General features: G+C 46.5%; 1 protein-coding gene across 3 annotated transcripts in view; it reads left to right on the top strand.

Moving 5' to 3' along the window:
• LOC146857210 (trophoblast glycoprotein-like) overlaps positions 1 to 20585 on the top strand; it is a 91933-nt gene that overhangs the window by 37768 nt on the left and 33580 nt on the right. For all 3 annotated transcript variants that reach the window (XM_085647691.1, XM_085647689.1, XM_085647690.1), the window contains exon 2: positions 2390 to 2762. In XM_085647691.1, coding sequence (XP_085503817.1) covers positions 2452 to 2762 — 311 coding nt within the window. In that variant the 5' untranslated portion in view covers positions 2390 to 2451. The remainder of the gene's footprint in view (positions 1 to 2389; positions 2763 to 20585) is intronic.

Here is a 20585-nt window from a genome sequence, read left to right as displayed (position 1 = left end):
TAACTGACTGACTGAGAAAGACTGACTGGGAGACAGACTGACTGACAGAAAGAGACTGACTGACTGAGAGAGAGACTGATTGAGAGAGAGGGAGACTGACAGAGAGGGAGACTGACTGACTGAGAGAGAGAGAGAGACTAACTGACTGACAGAGAGAAACTGACAGAGAAAGAGAGAGACTGACTGACCGACAGAGAGAGAGAGAGAGAGAGAGACTGACCGACAGAGAGAGAGACTGACAGAGAGAGAGACTAACTGACTGACTGAGAGAGACTGACTGGGAGAGAGACTGACTGGGAGAGAGACTGACTGGGAGAGAGACTGACTGGGAGAGAGACTGACTGGGAGAGAGACTGACTGGGAGAGAGACTGACTGGGAGAGAGACTGACTGGGAGAGAGACTGACTGGGAGAGAGACTGACTGGGAGAGAGACTGACTGGGAGAAAGACACTGACTGGGAGAAAGACACTGACTGGGAGAAAGACTGACTGGGAGAAAGACACTGACTGGGAGAAAGACACTGACTGGGAGAAAGACACTGACTGACAGAAAGACACTGACTGACAGAAAGACACTGACTGACAGAAAGACACTGACTGACAGAAAGACACTGACTGACAGAAAGACACTGACTGACAGAAAGACACTGACTGACAGAAAGACACTGACTGACAGAAAGACACTGACTGACAGAAAGACACTGACTGACAGAAAGACACTGACTGACAGAAAGACACTGACTGACAGAAAGACACTGACTGACAGAAAGACACTGACTGACAGAAAGACACTGACTGACAGAAAGACACTGACTGACAGAAAGACACTGACTGACAGAAAGACACTGACTGTGAGAGAGACTGACTGACAGAAAGACACTGACTGACTGACAGAAAGACACTGACTGACAGAAAGACACTGACTGACTGACAGAAAGACACTGACTGACAGAAAGACACTGACTGACAGAAAGACACTGACTGACTGTGAGAGAGACTGACTGACTGTGAGAGAGACTGCTTGAGAGAGAGGGAGACTGACTGAGAGAGAAACTAACTGACTGAGAGAGAAACTAACTGACTGAGAGAGAAACTAACTGACTGAGAGAGAAACTAACTGACAGAGAAAGAGAGAGACTGATAGAGGCAAACTGACTGACAGAGAGAGACTGACTGACTGAGAGACTAACTGACTGACTGAGAGACTAACTGACTGACTGAGAGACTAACTGACTGACTGAGAGAGACTGACTGACTGAGAGAGACTGACTGGGAGAGAGACTGACTGGGAGAGAGACTGACTGGGAGAGAGACTGACTGGGAGAGAGACTGACTGGGAGAGAGACTGACTGGGAGAGAGACTGACTGGGAGAGAGACTGACTGGGAGAGAGACTGACTGGGAGAGAGACTGACTGGGAGAGAGACTGACTGGGAGAGAGACTGACTGACAGAAAGAGACTGACTGACAGAAAGAGACTGACTGACAGAAAGAGACTGACTGACAGAAAGAAAGACACTGACTGACAGAAAGACACTGACTGACAGAAAGACACTGACTGACAGAAAGACACTGACTGACAGAAAGACACTGACTGACAGAAAGACACTGACTGACAGAAAGACACTGACTGACAGAAAGACACTGACTGACAGAAAGACACTGACTGACTGTGAGAGAGACTGCTTGAGAGAGAGGGAGACTGACTGAGAGAGACTGACTGACTGAGAGAGAAACTGACAGAGAAAGAGAGAGACTGACTGACTGAGAGAGAAACTAACTGACAGAGAAAGAGAGAGACTGACTGACTGAGAGAGAAACTAACTGACAGAGAAAGAGAGAGACCGACTGACTGAGAGAGAAACTAACTGACAGAGAAAGAGAGAGACCGACTGACTGAGAGAGAAACTAACTGACAGAGAAAGAGAGAGACCGACTGACCGACAGAGAGACTGATAGAGACAAACTGACTGACAGAGAGAGACTGACTGACTGAGAGACTGACTGACTGAGAGAGAGAAAGAGAGATCGTGATGGAATTGGGGTCAAAGTGTGTATGAAGCTGTGCAATGGCAATTAAGATTGCTATTGTCTGCAAATAAAAATGTATTTTCAAAATGTGCTCTTTGTAGTTACATCTGCTTTTGAAATACAGCATTGTCGCACTGTCTGTTTTGAAACGTTTTTTTAAAAACTTTAGTCCCCCCCCCCCACTGATCATGCCCCCCACTGACCTCTCCCCTACCGGTGCAGCCCTCTGCCACAAACCACACTGTCATTTTGTCCCCCGACAGAAAGTTTGTGAGTACCCATGGTCTGAGCTCTCTTTCTGGTATGACGTGTCTCGCTCAATCTCCTCAAATTAATTTAATTTTTTCTCTTTTTTCCAGATTGTCTCATCTCTGTCCACCTTCCCAGATTACATCACCAAGTTGCTGGCTTATTTCTTCAGATGGTCGCTCCCCTCGGCCCACACGCACCCTTGGTAGCGATGCCCCTCTCTCACCGGGGCCCGTTGCTCCTCCTAGCGGCCGTTCTCTGCTCGTGGCCCTCGCTGTCTTCCCAGTCCTGCCCGGCCCCCTGTGAGTGCTCCGAAGCTGCCCGCACTGTCAAGTGCGTGGGCAAAGAACTGAGCCAGATCCCATCCGGGCTCCCGGCCTACACCCGCAACCTCTTCATCACTGGCAACCACATCCCCCGACTGGGCCCTGGGGCCTTCCGAGGCCTGCCGCACCTGCTCACTCTGGGACTGTCCGCAAACAGGTGAGGAGGCCGCGGAGGCACTGGGGGGCATGGAGGGATGACTGGCTCCGGGGGCTCTTGGGGTGTGTGCTAAATGGGAGAGGCGGGGGTACAGTGGGCTGGGTGGATGTACAGGGGAGTAAGGGGCTCCAGGAATCGGGGACAATGGGAAAGTTGTCAGTACTGAGCAGGTGCCCCCGCAAATAGAGGAGGGCCGTCCTTAGTCGTGCCATGGGTAGAGCCCTAGCTTGCACAGGAAGTGGAGGCGTTGGAGAGTCGCCCAGCGACGTCATCACGAAGCGCAACAAAGCCATGGAGGACTATTTACGCCAGCACACTGCGGCTAGCTTCCTCTTTGTCCCTTTCATCACGGCTGGTGCGGATCGGGAGCAGTCGTCGCTCGTCAAGACATCGTCGTCAGCCTTCTTTTTTAACTGGAATAGGTGTTCTTGGCGGGGATCAAGCGTGGGGAAGAGACTACACTGCATAGCCGTTGTTCAGTAGTCAATGGCGTATCAGCTTATTTAATAGCTTATTAAGATATATTTTTACATTTGATTAGCTGATCAGCTACATATTTGCAGTTGATATCTCAGCCCCGGTCACCTTGCTGGGATTCACTGTCAGAAGGTAAGAGTAACTGTGGCCTGGTGGCAAGGTCTTACAGGCACATGCATCAACGAAGACTTTTGCGATTCCTTAATTGCGATTATTAAGGAATCGCAATTAAGGAATTGCAAAAGCCTATGCATGTAGGAATCGCTATAAAAATAGCGATTCCTACACATTCCTTAATTGCGACCCTAAATTGCGAGGCGTAATTAAGGAATGCCGTTCCATTCATTCCTATGGGCCTCCAGGCCCATAGGAATGAATTGGAGATTGCATGAGCAATTTGCGAGTGCCAGTAGGTACTCGCAAATTGCTCATGCTCATGCAATTTCAAGGGTGCAAGGGTGTCAAAAAGACACCCTATTGCACCCTTGAAATTGATCTTTGCACATATGTTGCACACACACATGCTCTAAGGGCATGTGTGTGCGCAACATGAAACTTTGAAAAAAGCACAAAAGTGCATTTTTCAAAGTTTTCGCAAATCACCATGAAGTTCAACTTCATGGTAATTTGCTCCCCCTAATAGCGAAATCGCTAATTTTTATACTTTTATGCATTGCATTTAAGGAATCTCAATTTGGGATTCCTTAAATGCAATCGCAATTTAAGTAATCGCAATTTAGAGATTCCTTAAATTGCATTCCAAATGCAAAAATACCGGTCGCAAAGGGGCAGATTCTGAGAATCTGCCCGTTTGCGACCGGTTTTTCCTTTGATGCATGTGCCTGTTAGACTCTTAGACCGTAGGTTAAGTGGAGGTCACAGCTCCAGGTCTGTTATGCAGGTATGTTCGTAGCTATGGGCATTGCTTTCGAAAGTCAGTCTCCAAGATAGTGGCATACCAGCCAGTTATGCAGTGTGAAGGGATTCGCCGGGAACGAAGCCGTGGTTTATTTAGGAATCCAATTGTAACCTTATGAACGTTAACGGACATGGGATGATGCAAAGACTGCAGGGTATGCAGCAGGTAATCTTTTGGGCCTCAAAAATGACAAGGCGGATTGTTTAGCACTAGGGTAACACTGGACAAAGGATGAAGAGGATGCAACCTCCCATGACCTGGCGTTGCGGGCACACATCTCTTATCAATGAGCATCACGGATATCAAGCCATTACATAGGGCTTGCCTTTTGGGTAGCCTTGGGTTTGGAGCAGGAGTCGGGGGGGAAATCTGGGAGAGTAATGACGCAGACTCATCAATATGCATATTGTACACGTGCAGGTTGGGACAGTTGGTTCCTGCTGGAAGGTCTTCCTGGCGTAGAAGATCCATTGGAAGTCAGTCGCTTACATCCTGGGACTCCCTACGTAGGATCAGGCAAACAACAGACGCAGGGGGAATCGTTTAAAAGCTTTTTACACAGCTCTGGGCGTTAACGTACATTGCACAGGATATTCTCAGGGGGGGGGGGGGGTGCTACCCTGGACTGATAAAGGTTCACAAAGGAATCGTTTCCTGGCAGCAAAGTAATTATACTTGGGTGTCAGTTTGTTTGGCGTCCCCCTACACTGCGCAGGGAATCTGACAGTGGTGAGGATGGGAATCATGTAGTCTGCTGTCACTTAGCATGCCAGGACTCATAATATGCAAGGTCATAAGCACTCCATGGCAGAGACCCAAGTATAGTTAGCTCTTTAAATTAAAATATAGGTGGACAGGGAGACAGCATCTCTGTTTAATGGCATGCATTTCGGTTTCCTGCATAGAGCCGCTAATAGAGATCCAGTAAGTTACATCGTGGTCAGGATGGGTCTAATATAGACTGCTGTCACTTAGCATGCCATGACTGATGTACCATGCGGGGTCATAAGCAGTGCATGGCAGAGACACAAGTATAGCTAGCTCGGGAAACTAAAAATATACATAGACAGGGATACATCAAATCAAATCAAGCTTTATTCGATTTTTGTTTCATAAAAGCATAAAGAATTTAATAAATACAAATGTGTCATTTTGGCGTAATATTAAAAGCTAAAATCAACTAATACCGCATCAAATCATTTTACAATATATAGGTAAAATTCTCAATATTTTTTCTACATTTGATGATACTTTTTATGAACAGAGCTATCTCTCTTGTGACACATTCATTTTCCAAAATCTGCAGTGCAATAAACGCTGGATGACATTGCTTCAAGCCCCATAATCTTAAAATAGGTGTGATCCGTCTCCTCCTTGTTGCCTTGTAATATTTACAAAAAAGAACAACATGCATTGTGGATTGCTGGGAGACCTCATCACACGGACATTTACGCAGTGTTTTAGAGCAAACATTTGTTGTTGGAAAACTGACCAAACGGTGGAAAGTACTCCGTCTAAAGCGGGTCAAAACTAATCTGTCGTACCCACTTGGTATATTAGTTAAGTATGAATGGATACCAGGAGTACTTAGCAGCATTTGATTTGAGAGTACCGTTGAATGTGAAGCCTCCCCAGCGAGTCTTAAGTGCCTCTAGATGAGCCATACATGATTTTTTAAAAGTTTTTCTGGAGATGGAGCCCATAGAGGGTGGGATCATCGTAAGAACCCGTTTGCCCCAAGTCACTCGTGAAATCTTTTATATATTTCAGCCATCATATTTCTAATGCATGATCTGATATAAGGCTGTCTATTAAGAATTTCACGGTTAAATGCTGTATAGGCTGTGGACCAAATTTGATGCCAAACAAGGACCGGTTGTGCTTTTATTATATCCGTTATATAAGGGACTCCCAATTCTGTGTGGCAAATATAAGAAGACGTGCTACGTGGGACTGCCAACAAAAATCGTAAAAATGCATTCTCAGTCTTTTGGATTAAATTTACATCACAATAGCCCCAAATCCCCGCACCATATATAGCTGTACTGACACATTTTGCTCTATAAATATGGAGCAACTCAGCCGGGGGTTTTTACCCAATTTAAAAAAAAAAGTTGACCAAGGCTGATATTGCTCTCATAAAATGCAGGTTTCTGGTTTTAATGGCCTGGCGCCAAGATCCCTTAGAATAAAATAGAATTCCTAAGTAGGGATATGTGGCGGTAGTTTCTACCTTTTTTTCTATTGATGTGGATATCTCTAGTGTTCATGCTACCTTTCCCGCAACTCATTATAAAAGTTTTATTGGTATTTACTCTCAGGCCCAGATTTTTCATAAACTCGTTATATATGTTGAGGGCTTGTTGAAGGCCCAGCAGTGTGCAAGCCATTATCACGGCATCGTCCGCATAGAGGGCAGGCAGGGGGCGGCTGGCTATTTGTGGTAAATCACGGCTCTTTTCTACCATCGCCTGTTCTAACCTATTGGTGTATAGTGTGAATAGAAAGAGAGCCAAAAGCAGCCCTGCCTAACCCCCCCTCTCCACCTTGAAGGACGCCGAACACTCGCCCTTGGACCCATACCGGACCCTGGCAGTCGCATTTGTGTATAACTGCCTCAAAAATTGGATTAACGGTTCCTCCACTCCCAAGCCGGCTAAAATATACCATAAGTTCTCATGAATAACCCAATCGAAAGCGGCCGTGAGATCTACATAGGCCAAAAATAATTTCCCCTTTCATGACCTTGTATATTTTCCAATTAAACTATTGAGGTTGAGGCCTTGTTCTAATGTGCCCAAACCCTCTCTAAACCCAAACTGCAGGTCGGATAAAACTTCGTTAGCCACCGCCCATGATTGCAACCGATTAAGTACTATCCGCACTGCCACTTTAGCCAGAGAATCAAGCAGTGAAATAGGGCGATAGCAGGCAGTATTCTGCCTATCGCCTTTTTTGAAGATAGGGACCACCGTGGATTCTGTCCCAAGTTTTAATGAGGCCAGTTTCACAGCAAGCTGCAAGCACTTGCGTTTAAAATGGGCCACATAGATCGATGTTAGACTTGAAAAGATCTATGGGTACCCCATCTGGTCCTGGTGCCTTACCTCCCTTGCTGACATTTATTGTGTGGAGTACTTCCTGCAGGGTAAAGGACAGGGCTATGGTGAAATGTATCAGTGGCGTTAGGGCCTGTAAAGTAGGGTTAGAATCCATGCCCTCCACTTCCTTAGACAGTCTGTAGATACTAGAATAGTGATCCACCCAAAGTCCTTCTTCAATGGCAATTTCTATACTTGGGTTCTCATTGGTTTCAAGAAAGGGGAATTTCGCAACCTGCCAAAAGGCGGTGCTTTCCTTGTTTTTGCTAACCTCTTGTAGATCAGCCCACACCTTATCTTTAAATTCGCTTTTACGTAGTTTCAGGGCTTACTTATATTCCCTTCTATACTCCCTAATTTCCTTACAGTCCCTGTTAGTTTTATGTAGGGCTTCTTTTAGATTTGAGTATGCTTTTGTGCATTTGTGGTCAAACCACCCTAGAGTCTTACCCTGGCCTTTGATCTTGACCTTTAGTGTACTTCTGGTTGTCTCCGCGATCTGCATGTAAGACTTCATTATTCCTTCGGGTGACGCAGGCACATCTAAGCAAACTTCAAAATTTTTATAATTACTTGTTATGATTTTCTCAATAAACTCAGTGGGCTCTAGCTTATCCCATCTCAGGGAGTAGCCGTTATGTTTATCCAGAACTAAGTCACGGGCCGCATAAACCCCTTTTCTCTGAGAATATCGCAACTTAGTAAGTTTAGATATGAATGTGCTCAGAGGAAAATGGTCACTCATAGCATTCTTGTGTACTTTATAATCAAGAAGTCTGTTTGCATATCTATTTGGAATGAGTATAAAATCTATAATAGAACTCAGGCCTCTTCCGTTGAAGGTCTGAGTGAAGGGAATCGATGGTGAACATAGTAAATTAGCAAAGTCCAGGTCTAATGCAAATATCATTCTATTTCGAAAATCCCCATATGGAGAATGTGGGAAATGAGGTAGATTACAATGATTATCGTCCATTAATCCACAAGTAATATCATTGACGAATGAGCACAGTGCAATATTAAAATCCTCCCACCCCAAACAATAAAAGCATTATCTGCCTGATCGCTCTGTATCTCATATACATCATTCATGAGTTGTTTCAGAATACCCACCACACTTTCCAATGGAGCATTATTATAGAAAATAATCAAAACAAAATAATTCCTGTTATCCAACTTTAAAATCACAATTTGATAGCGCGTTTCTGACTTCATGAGTAATGTTTTCTGCGTGCCCAACATATTTGAAATATAAATGCTGAGACCCCCCTTAGGCCTTCTATGATTTGATGGAATGGCAGGTGTGTGAATGGTCTTAAAACCATTTATGTGAAGTGGATCCATGGACCATGTTTCTTGAAGACAGAGTATATTAAAATCCCAAACAAAGTTAAGCCATAAAGGATTAGCCAATTTGGATCGTAGGCCCGCGATGTTCCAGAATAGAACAGAGACACTAGACACATGATTATTACACGCATTTTCCTGAACTTGCGATGTGATGTCATGGGCGGAAGCCTCGTCTCTCGGGTTGTCTGCTAGAGCAGGTCCTATATCCCTCCCTGAGATATGGAAGTACGCCCCCCTCTGGGTGCTACTTGCTCTAATATCCCAACTTTCAATGCCTGCTCCGAGAGTTGTTAGAGAAAGCACCCTTGGACTGGGACTGGTTGTACCCGGAGCTGATGTTATATAATCAGGCGGTCTATCGTTATCAGGTATGAGTCAGTCTATTTCTTCAAGAGAAGGGAGGGGTTCAAAGCGATTTTCCACTGCCACATTATACAACGATTACGCTCATTAGTGGCTCTTTCTGGCTTGTCCCTCCAATGTCTAAATGGTAAGAAAAGCCCAGAGGAAGTATGTTAATGCCAGTTGGCCTGCCCTCCAAAGAATGTTCTCCACTAACTGCGGGGTCTTGAATGTCAATATCACGCAGTCCCCGTGGAGGGTTTTATGGTCTTTACCGATCCAATTAACCGTACGGGCCATCTTGAATTCCATAAAAAGTTGTTCTGTAAGCCCTATTTTTTTTCCCCAACCAGTGCAAGGATTTGTTTCTTTAAAGTGTCCCATGCTTCTGTCTCTTGTAACCTCTGTCTAGGTACGTTTGCCAAGATAACTGTGTATAGTGTTACTGCTGGGGGCAAATCCAAGCAGACCGGCTCAGCTTTATCTGGCCTAGAGGGTATGGGTATAGAGCTGTAGTTATTCTGTACCAGCCTTGAGGTGACTAAACAACTGGCCAGTATCACTTCTATCTGGGCGAATCGTTCCTCCAGTGATGTCATTGAGGTTCGTATTATGGAATCTAATTTTTCCACTAAGGAGGTTAAGCTGCCCATATTATAAGCCAGGGATTTAGGCTTCTCCCTGTTTCCTGCTTCAGACGGAATACGTTTTGGCCTAGCTTTGGACACTTTTTTGCGCGTATTAGATGAAATATGCCTAGGTGCATACTAATTACCATATCCTTATCTGGAATCGAACATGTCTTACTCACATCAGTCGGTATTTTGTGGTGCTTTAATGGTGGAATCTTGATCACCGAGTGTGATGTGACCTGACATATTAACAATGGAGCCGTTCTGAGGAACGATATCTCGTGGGGACGCTGAAGAGCCCACTACGGAAACTTCAGGGACTTCATCATTTACTACACCCTTTACGCCTAGTGTTCTTGTAATCAGTGACTCCTCCACAGTGGAGATCTGTTTCTCAATAGCTCTCATTGCCCCCGTAAGTTAGCTCATTAACATGTGATGGGTTTTTGCTACTGCCTTTTTAGCAAGTTGAGGACGAACAATGGAGGCCTTTCCCTTCCCCATTCTTAGATCCCTAGACTCCTCCCAGAAAACACAATAGGTATTATAAGAAAAGATGGACCAAGCATCCGGGTCTAGAGTCTTGCACGTACACAAAAACAAACACACAAATTAGATTACTAAACAAGAATATTAATCTAATAAATCGTTAACGCGAGCGCGGCTGAGTATGTGTGAATAGATCCACAGTCAATAGGCAATAGTCAATAGTCAATGGCCACATATAGTCTGATATAAGGTATCTGCTGTTGACAGTTAATCCCTGCTTGTCAGAAGAGTGCAGACCGTATCCAATATCCAAACATCCAGAACTGCGCTTACCTTCTGTTTCAGAAGTGGGGAAGTCTCCCAGGTCTAGCTATCCATGGATTTAGAGGATAAGCCCGGCCTCGATCGGTCGTGGACGGGCGCAGATGGGCCCCGTGCTGCAGGAGCACGAGCTGGTCTTTAAAGCGCTTTCAGGCGCTGGAAGCTGGCGTGAGTGGCTCCGGCCGCGTTGAAGGCTGGGACCGGTAGTGTATGTCCCTCTCAAGCCGGGAAAACAAAGCAAAATGCGGCAGTGAAGAAACAGACTCCTATAATATGCGAGGTCATAACCACTGCATGGCGGAGACACAAGTATAGTTGGCTCTTTGAATTAAAATATAGGTGGACAGGGAGACAGCATCTCTGTTTAATGGCATGCATTTCGGTTTCCTGCATAGGGCCGCTAATAGAGATCCAGTAAGATACATCGTGGTCAGGCTGGGTCTAGTATATAGACTGCTGTCTCTTAGCATGCCATGACTGATGTACCATGCGGGGTCATAAGCAGTGCATGGCAGAGACACAAGTATAGCTAGCTCGGGAAACTAAAAATATACATAGACAGGGATACATCATCTCGGTTCAAGGGCATGCAGTGCGGTTTCCTGCATAGGGCCGCTACTAGCGATCTGCTGTTGAGAGATAGTGATCATTTATAGTTGGGGAAGAGAATGCGACACCCTTTTTGTGCCGTACTGCTGGTTTTTAGTAATAACCAGGTGACGTTTGGAAGCTTTGTACTACTGGGTCAAACCCACTATTCTGGCACAATTCATCAATGCGACACACAAGCTTTCTCAAGGGAAGGAGCAATGGAGCAACAAAGAAAAGCCTCCATGGTTATGCTCCTGCTAACGTATGTCCTCCTCATATGGTAACCGCAAGTCTTTAGATGAAGGGCCATTAAAAACTGTAAAGGTGAGGTAGCCTCAACATGTTGAACAAAGGTGTAGGCTCAAATTGCCGGCAAGGGGATTTATGTTGTACCCGTGTTCCATGGACAAGCCAGTATTCTAACAGACGTTTGGGCTCTTGTCAGGGTAGGTGGAATAGTAAATATATCCCTTCGAAGTACATGGGGACACTTAAGGACAGTTCGGCAGCTCTCAGCAACATTCTAAGTTACAGCAATACTCGTGAGCCAGTATTTATGAAGGGTTGTGCTATCGTGAGGTACCCGCTTGCCAGGGCGTAACTTTTCCAGGGAGCCCACAGAGCAGTGTCGCGGCAGTGGGGAGGCTGCAGCAATCATTCTCAGAGGATCAGCCTTGTAAGGTCCAGAATAGACGTTAGGGAATGAGCTTGATGTTTAAGGGTGGGACGTGGCAGTGATTTCGCATTTATATTTATCGAAGGCCCATTGCTCGGAAGCGGTATAGCATTCCTTGATAGAGTGGCCTATGATAAAGGAGGGGGAGTTGAGCTTCCATAGTCCTATTACCAGAAGTCTCAGGATTTGGCTGCGAGGGAGATCAAAAGATGAGAGTAAGCGGGACGGGCTTGCATTTGATTAGCTGATTAGCTACATATTTGCAGTTGATATTTCAGCCCCGGTCACCTTGCTGGGATTCAGTGCCAGAAGGTAAGAGTAACTGTGGCCTAGTGGCAAGGTCTTAGACCGTAGGTTAAGTGGATGTTCACGCAGAGTACAATCGGGCCAGGCGCAAGCAAGGGCTGCGCTACAAAATTAGGTAGAATGGCAGCGTACCTTTTTGGGCACATTGTCAGCCAAGAGAGGGGCGATTTGACGGGACGGCTCCTCAAAGAAGTCACCGGCATTTTCTGCTTGGTTAGGTATTGTGGGTTGTGGCGGAGAGCTGTAGGCTGACTCTGCTATACCAATTGGATGGCTGAAGGAGGGCACCTGATAATTTCCATGCTCTGGTTTGTTCAGCAAAAGGTGCCCTGTAGGTGTGTCCCTACGGATACCAGTAGCAGTCCGGGTGGGGGACGTGTATATCTACAACCAAGAGTGGGTTTTCATTGGAGGAGACCGGCAGTGCGGTGTCCATATCAGTAAAGGTCTGGCATTGGTCCCGTGATACTGCTGAAGGGGTCTATCGATGGGAATGGAATATGCAGCATAGCAGATCTGGTTAAGTGCGCTGGGTGGTACCATGTTTTTGGCTGCATTGGTGAGGCGACAATGGTTGATCTCAGCCGGTAATGATCTTGGTGTGCACAGGGCTGGCTGGAGGGGGGAATTGATTTCCTGGGGTTCCTAGACCTTTCAGCCCTACCTGCGGTCGCCTGTAGTTGATTGTGGATGGAAACTACCTGGAGGTTGGTCAGAACACAGGCATCCTGGCAGGGACGGTGCATTATGCAGTTCTCTGGAGGCACTGGTAAGGCGTCTATGGCTAACATCAGCCGGTAATGATTCTGGTAGCCACCGGGGAGAGGGGGAGGTTGCTGACCTGCTGGTAGTCCAGGTCTCTCCAGCCCTACCCGAAATGCCTGGTGTTGGATCTTTGGGGGTTTCACCTGTGATCAGGTTTCCTGGCGGGGCCAAGGCATTATGCGTTGCCCAAGACTGGTAGTTCCCTCTGAGATGGAGGATGATGGAAATACTAATGCTCACTTGTCACTGTTTTCCAACAGTTAGACATGGATGCCCTGAGTGGGACTCGGGACAGTGCAAATTGTGGTTCCCTGGTTGGTAGTTCCATCTGGGATGAAGGGTAGGGGAAATTACCAAGGCTAACTGGTTAATGTTTCTCATCCGGTATGCATGGATGTTTTGAGTGGAACTCTGGGACGGTGCAAATTGGGGCCTGTTGGCACAATGAGCACAGTAGTTTGATTGCACGACAGTGTATCTGTTCTTGAGGTTTGCTGCCAAGATGTATATAATGAATCATTCTTGGCCCAATGTATCTGCCGAATTACTGCATCTGATTAATTTTCACATGACTTTAAGAAAATTCTTAATGACGCCTATGCTTGATGAACAAAGTTTAAAATGAAGTTGCCAGGGGTGCCGCCAAGTCATCCGTCGGGAGTTCAGCACTTCTGAGCTTCTATTACACATCACCCTCAATAGTTAATAGTCTATAAGTTAGAAAGGGGCCCTCTGCAACGTCAATATTTTGGAAAAGGCGTACAGCCACGGCTGATTGGCCAAACATCTCACCCCGTAGGGATACTAGATAATCCTAAGAAGAGGTCAAGCACTTGGTTCTAAAGAGTCTGTCAGACTATTCTGGGGTTGATAGTAGACCTCAGCCAGTGTTGTTGGTGTGGGAGGGCGAGAGCGCCAGTAAGCTTCTTACCCTGTGACGTTTTCCCTGGCAGATACTAAAGGGGGATGTACAAGAATTCTGATTCTGGGACCAGACTGATCCCTTGGCAGGGTATGATTTGTGGGGGCAACGGGCAGGCAGGAGTGGGATCAGACCTGCTGGTGGTCCTAGACTCTCCTGCCCTACAGCGCTATGCCGGGTTTGGAACTTTGGCGGCTATGCCTTTGTTCGGGTACCCCGGTGGGCCGCTCCGCTATGCGGTGTCCTAGTTTTTAGTTTGTGGTTCTCCTCTGGGGTTAGGGGAAATGGAGATGTGGTAAGGTTGCCCCAATGATTTTCCTGTCAATTCCTGTAGGAATGGTGCATGGATGTCCTGGGTGAAACCTGGGAGTTGGGGCTATTGCAAGGTGTGGCCTGCCGGCACACTCTGCATAGCAGATCTCACGACAATGTGTGCCGGATGTACTTGGAATGTGAAATATGATATTTGACTTCTGTATTCATCTTCCATCTTGCTTTTGATATCTACGAAATTAATGTTTCTAGAGGAATACATGTCCTTTGACAGACTTTGCTTAGAGTAATTTTAAATGTTGATATGAACAAAAAAAGGCTACGCCATGAAAAACCACAAAACTGGTTCTAGTTTCTGTTCTTGAGCATTGCAGCAAGAGAATATTGCAGCAAGAGAATGTGGAGCAAGTTGCACATGTATGCGTAATATGAGCAGGTGCCCCCGCAACTAGAGGAGGGTCACCCTTAGTCACGCCACAGGCTGGAGCCCTGGCTTGCACAGGAAGTAGAGGCATTGGAGAGTCTCCCAGTGACGTCATCAAGTGGCGCAACAAAGCCTCGGAGGACTATTTAAGCCAGCACGCCACAGATGGCTTCCTCTTTGTTCCTTTCATCACACCTGGTGTGAATTGGGAGCAGCCGTCGCTCGTCTGTTCCATTGTGTATTGTCCTCTTCATTCAGGCATACTTGCCCCAACAATACAGTTGCTGAGCAGATAGCTGAGGGTTACAGCAAAGGAAAGAGTGGGCTCGAATGGTCAGCTTTAAAGGGAAGTAGACACAAGGAAATAGCTTATAGAGTTCTCTTCCATTTCCAGGTTTAGTTGTTTCATTGCTGTGAACTTTTTGGGAACTTTGAGATTTCTTTGCTTTTCGAAATGCTGTGTGGTCAGGGGTTTTGTTTAGCTCGAAACGAGCAACCGCCAAAGGTGAGCACCCTTGTGGGAGAAGGGTCCGCACCCTCCTGTCTCAGTTTATTGAAACACTAGTCTGGGACATTCAATCCAGTTCATGACCATGATATCTGGGGACTCTGTAGGAAGGGCCTGCAGGCTACCATAACACATAGGCATTTATTTATGAGTGAATTTATGATGTGCTCATGCAGTTTGAACCAGCCACTTCAAGTTGTTGATTTTTGGCTACTTAAGATCATTGGATGGTGTTATGGGTTGTGTGGCTGTGTGCTCTTCGGCGCATGTGGATGGTAAGGAAAGGAGCTTTATGTTTTTAACAAGCACTGTAACGTGGAGATGCCATCAGGCTTGAGTCTAGAATACACCTCACTGTGATAATTTACTCTGTGATCAGAGCCAGGTTTGCGGCTTAGAGAGATTCTGGCAGTGTGATTATCAAGTTTCCCAGCCAACAAAGGGGTGGGTGGCTGGGTGAAGGGGTGAGATGACCAATGGATACAGCACCCGTAAAAGGTCACAAACCTGTGGGTGCATCTTTCTGATAGTTTTTTTTATTAGGTCTCGACTGAGCCAGCGCTGCTCTGGCGAGACTTTTAGTTAGTGGGCTTCAAAAAGCCGACCACAGCTTTTTGTGTGGCCTAGAGCGTGTGGTTACGCGCACAGTTACCCGCGCGCCATCTGGCTTTCCTCGCATTGTTTGCGGGCACCCTTACAGCGTACGATCAGGCACCATCTTTATTTCCTCTAGCTTGCTCTCCCAAGCGCCTCGCTCGGCCGCGCGTCTTGTTTTACTTTGCGTCTTGTTTACTATTCTAATCCGCTTCAGCCCTTCCGGACGGAGCCATATGTCCGCTTTGCAGAGTCACTTTCATGCATTGTGCACCAAGAGCACACAATCTGAAACGCCACAAAGCCCCTCTGAACTGCTCCTTGTTACAATTTCGTCTGCTTCCCTGGTGTAGCTTTCACAAACAAGAGACCAACCACACAAGTACTGTCTCGTGTAGCTTTTCCAAGTGTCAGCTTCTGTGTTCGGGGTCACAGAGCTCTTCTGTACAATGTCACACGTGGTCCGCATTGTGGTTTGTCATCTAGCTCGGAAGAGTGGGCATGTTATGAACAGCATCCTCTTGCTGCGGCCTGCTGTTCTGGGTGCGTAGACTTTCACAAGTTTATGCCTCCAGCATATGAGCAGGCTTTTTTCAAAAGACAGTAACGAAAGACTGTATGAGGCAGCGCCTTAACATGCCTTCTTGTACCCCCTCACCCCACGCCTGATTTTGCATTATTGCCCACTCTACCCCACGCCTGGTTTTGCATCAGCCCACGCCTGGTTTCGCATCCGTGCCCCCCACCCCTTGCCTGGATTTGCATCAGTGTCCCCCCCCCCCCCCGCCAACCCTCTGCCTGGTTTGGCATCAACTTGCAATGTGTGAAGAGACATGGAGCTCCAACTGGTCCGCGAAAGAGGCACGGCATAAGCACCTCTAATATGAACAGAACTTGGAAGACTTCTTTCTGTAGCATGCCACCCCTTCCCTTCTAACTCAGGGTGTATCCTTTTTTTTCTCTCTCTCGCTCTCTCGCTCGATCCCTCTATCTCGCTATCTCTCTCTCTCTCTCTCGCTCGATCCCTCTATCTCGCTATCTCTCTCTCGCTCGATCCCTCTATCTCGCTATCTCTCTCTCTCTCTCGCTCGATCCCTCTATCTCTCTCTCTCTCTCTCTCTCTCTCTCTCTCTCTCTCTCTCTCCTTCCCTCTATCCCCCTCTCTCCTTCCCTCTATCCCCCTCTCTCCTTCCCTCTATCCCCCTCTCTCCTTCCCTCTATCCCCTTCTCTCCTTCCCTCTATCCCCTTCTCTCCCGTCTCCCACTCTGCACTTCTCTCTCTCTCGCCTTCCCTCTATCCCCTTCTCTCCCGTCTCCCACTCTGCACTTCTCTCTCTCTCTCTCTCTCTCTCTCTCTCTCTCTCTCTCTCTCTCTCTCGCCTTCTCTCCTCTCTCCTCGCTTTCTCCCCTCCATCCCTTTCTCCCCTTCTCTCCTCTTTCCCTCGCTCCACTTTTCTCCTCTCTCCCTCTTTCTCCTTCTCTCTGTGTCACCTTCGCTCTCTCTATCTCTCTCCCCTTCTCTCCGCCCACACTCCTCCCTTCCATGCTCTCTGATTCTCCATCACTGTGCCCTGCTCTCTGCCTTGCTCTCCATCATCTCTGCTTCGCTGCATCCCCCTTCTTCCATGCTGCCCGCATCTCACTCCAGACTCTCTTACTCCCGTTTCCATTTCTCATTAACACACCCTCTCATCTTTTATATCTTAGTGTCTCTCTCTTACTTTTTTGCACTCATCACCTTTCCTCATCACCCTCCCACCTTATTATACTTCTCTCTTGCTCTCCTTCCCATCTCAGTTTTCTTTCTCCCCTTCCAGAAGGGTGTAAAAAGGCCATTTATTAGGGAGCAGGGTGGGCAATGAAACAAACATCCTTCAGCTTCTTGTTGCACAAGCTGAAATCCTGTGATTAAAAACTAAACAGTAAAACAACTAATTTATCCTACCTTCCCTAACAGTTCCTGCCCCCTTTACATTTTCCTTATTCATCTACTGTGAACAACATCTGTCCTTATCCCTCCATGAGGCTCCTCTGTTGTGTCTCCTGGTCCCCTCTGCCTTCTCCGGCCGTGGCAGGCTTGCTCATCCATCCATCAAGCCTGCCCTTCACTCCATGCCTTTTAACTTTCCCTTGGACTCTTCCCTCATACCCCAAACCCCATCTAACCTCTTGCCCCAATAAGCAAAATCAAATGCTTAAATGGATTAAGCAACCCCATTTTTTATCTTTTATAACTTTGATGTTGTAATAAAACACCAGCTTGCAACTAAAAAAACAAGCATTGGCATAGCCAATAGGTCTCGCCTTTGGGACCTTATAAGTGTTTGGTTATCCAGCACAATATCCTTGGTGCAACAACATCAAGTGTTGCATGGCTTAACACTTATACGGTCCCAAGGGCGAGACCTATTGGCTATGCCAATGCTTATTCGGTTGGACACAAAGCTTTTTATCCAATAAATAATTTTGGAAATTGTTGTTGTCAAATTAATTGTTACACCCCAAATTTGTTTCAGATTCTGTTGGTGGTATATTTCAAACTTTCCCAGAAAGGGTTGGACTGTCTTGCACTTGCTCAGGGCAATAAAGGAGCGGGAGACAAACATTTCCCAGTGCTGCTTTTAGCACCCAGTCCAGTCCATCGTTCCATTACTAGGCATAAAAGTACAGGGAGGGTTGATTCGTGAGTTTGTAGGCATTCTCAAACTCCTCTCTCACCCTTTACCACTTTGGAAATTGTTAGAGATTTGCTTCAGAGTAAATCCCTTTCTAGGGTGAAAAGTGTATCAAAACACCACAACATTTTGTGGAGTGCAGGGGAAGGGGGTTCAGCACAAGGGGTATCACAGCAAGGAAAAATATTTTCCCTGTGGATGGAAAAAAGGTTCATCTGCAAACGGACTTTTCTCAATGAGAAAATGTACTGTTTATACAATTTACATTTCGGAAACCGTAAGATCCATAAATGTTACATGTTCAAATTATCTCATGAGATTCCCAGTAGTATGCCTGAAAAAATGTAAGTCTTAACACAGCTTTCTGATACTACAACTTCCTTCTAGAAAGTAGTAAACTTGTACCCAGCCGCGGCTGGTCCATTGGGGCTGAGGGGCCATGCCCCCCCAACAGTGTCTTTCAGGCTGAGCAAAGGTCGGCCTGGCAGACACTGTTCATTTTCAGGTCGGGCAGCCAGGAGCCAGACATGCGCTAAATGCGCAGCCTCCTGGCTGCCTGAGCTGAACTTTGCTGGGCTGAGGAAGTCACCGCTCCTGAGGGCGTGGCCTCCTCAATTCAGCAAAGGTCCCTGAGGTCCTCCCCTCAGTGACGAGGGGTAGAATCACTGATTGCCCCGCACCTGGCTGCTTCAGTTTTAATCACTGACGCACCCGGGTTGAGTGTCAATCAGTGACACTTCATCACACAGTGGGGTGGGGTCAGCAGTCTTACTGACCACATCCCACTTTGTGATTACGTTATGCCTGCTGCCTTCCCTCATTGGCTAACCTTAGGTCAGCCAATGAGGGAAGGCAGCAGTACCAAGCATCCTGGGATCTCCGAGGCAGAGCTGCAGGTAAGTGTGTGTTTTTTTTCTAATTAATGTTTGGTGTGTGAATGTATGTATGAATGTTTGGAAATACGTGTTGTGAATGGATGGGTTTGTGTGTGTGTGCATGCATTGCTGTAAGTGTGTATGTGTGCGTGTGCAGGTGCGTCCCGCCCGCCCCCTCCCTTCTAAACTTACCGGCTGCCACTGTTTGTACCTATTCAAGGAGTACTTCTATGCCTACAGATTTACAACTTTTTTCTTTTAATTTGCTCACTATATATCTTTAATTAAGTTCCAGATCCAAAAAGGAATAAGTTAAAACCATCTCTTAGTAAAATGATGATGATGATGAGAAAAACCAACGCAGCCATAACAGACTCGACTCAGGCCCCCTGGCCATGCTACCAAGCCCAGACTACATAGCCACTAAACTCATGGAGAGGGTTAGTACTGCACCGTTTAGGCACTTCGCTGAGGAAACAGGCTGTTTGGGGTTTGAGGCAGTGCTGCCGTTGGTTCCTGCACGGCTCTCTGCGGATGCCTCTGGTGTAATGATGTTTGCGGAGTCACATCTCTGATATTGATTGACTAATAAGCAGCCTTTGGCACTAGCCTGCACGACGTTTTAGTCAGTAATATGAGAGAGTGGCCCGTCCCTGTGTGTCCCTTTTTATTAACAGTGTGTTTCTCATCTGCCTTTCACTTCTCGGCCCATCCTTTTGTCTGTGGAGTACCCCAGGGATCCAACCTCTCACCCTCCTTTATTGGTTCATTCTTTATGTTTCAAGAATGTTCAGCTCACGTAGACTCAGGGTTATATGTTTAAACCTAAAGGTAATCAGAAGTAGGCTCTCTCGGACTTCGAACCCGCCACCCATGGGCAAAGTTTAGTAGATCAGTTGCAGCTCTTTTCTGCTTCCTGCAGCATATGAATTTTTGGACATGAAAGAAAGTAGGGAAGCTTTACTACTTGAATGAAATACTAAATGAATACAGTGCTAATCATCAGATTCCACTGAATTTTGATGTGGAACTGAAATAAACTAAAATGTTATCTATTTATCATTACATGGCCAAAAACTCTTAAACTACCAACATGACCCAGTAGAAGATGTTTTCAATTGAAAATTTCAGCACAACTCTGGGAGTCTCAGCTGTTCATTTCTTACAGTAATTCAGTAGCGGCTCATATCAAGTGCGAGTGGTGGATTAGCGCGAGGGGGGGCAATTACAAAATAAAACAAGCGTTGGCAGTGCCAATAGGTCTCGCCACATATTGGAGTTTAGTATATAAAAAGTATTAACCCCTTCGCTGCCAGGCCTTTTCCCCCTCCTGTGCCACGCCCTTTTTTGGCTATTTGGGGTAGTGCGTGCTGAGGCCCCTGTAACTTTTTGACCACATAAGGTATCCGCGCCAAATTTGCGTCCTTTTCTTCCAACATCATGGGGATTCTGAGGGTACTCAGGGTTTGTGGACTCCCCTGGATGGGTCACAGAAATGAGCCAAAATACAGCAAAATGTAGGTTTTTTTGGGAAAATGGGAAAAATGGGCTGCAAATGAAAGCATCTGGGTTTTTCCCTGCAA

Source organism: Triturus cristatus, chromosome 3_2, assembly GCF_964204655.1.
Source record: "Triturus cristatus chromosome 3_2, aTriCri1.1, whole genome shotgun sequence".
Lineage (NCBI taxonomy): Eukaryota > Metazoa > Chordata > Amphibia > Caudata > Salamandridae > Triturus > Triturus cristatus.
Note: the sequence above shows the minus strand (reverse complement) of the source record. Positions and strands in the feature narration are given on the sequence as shown.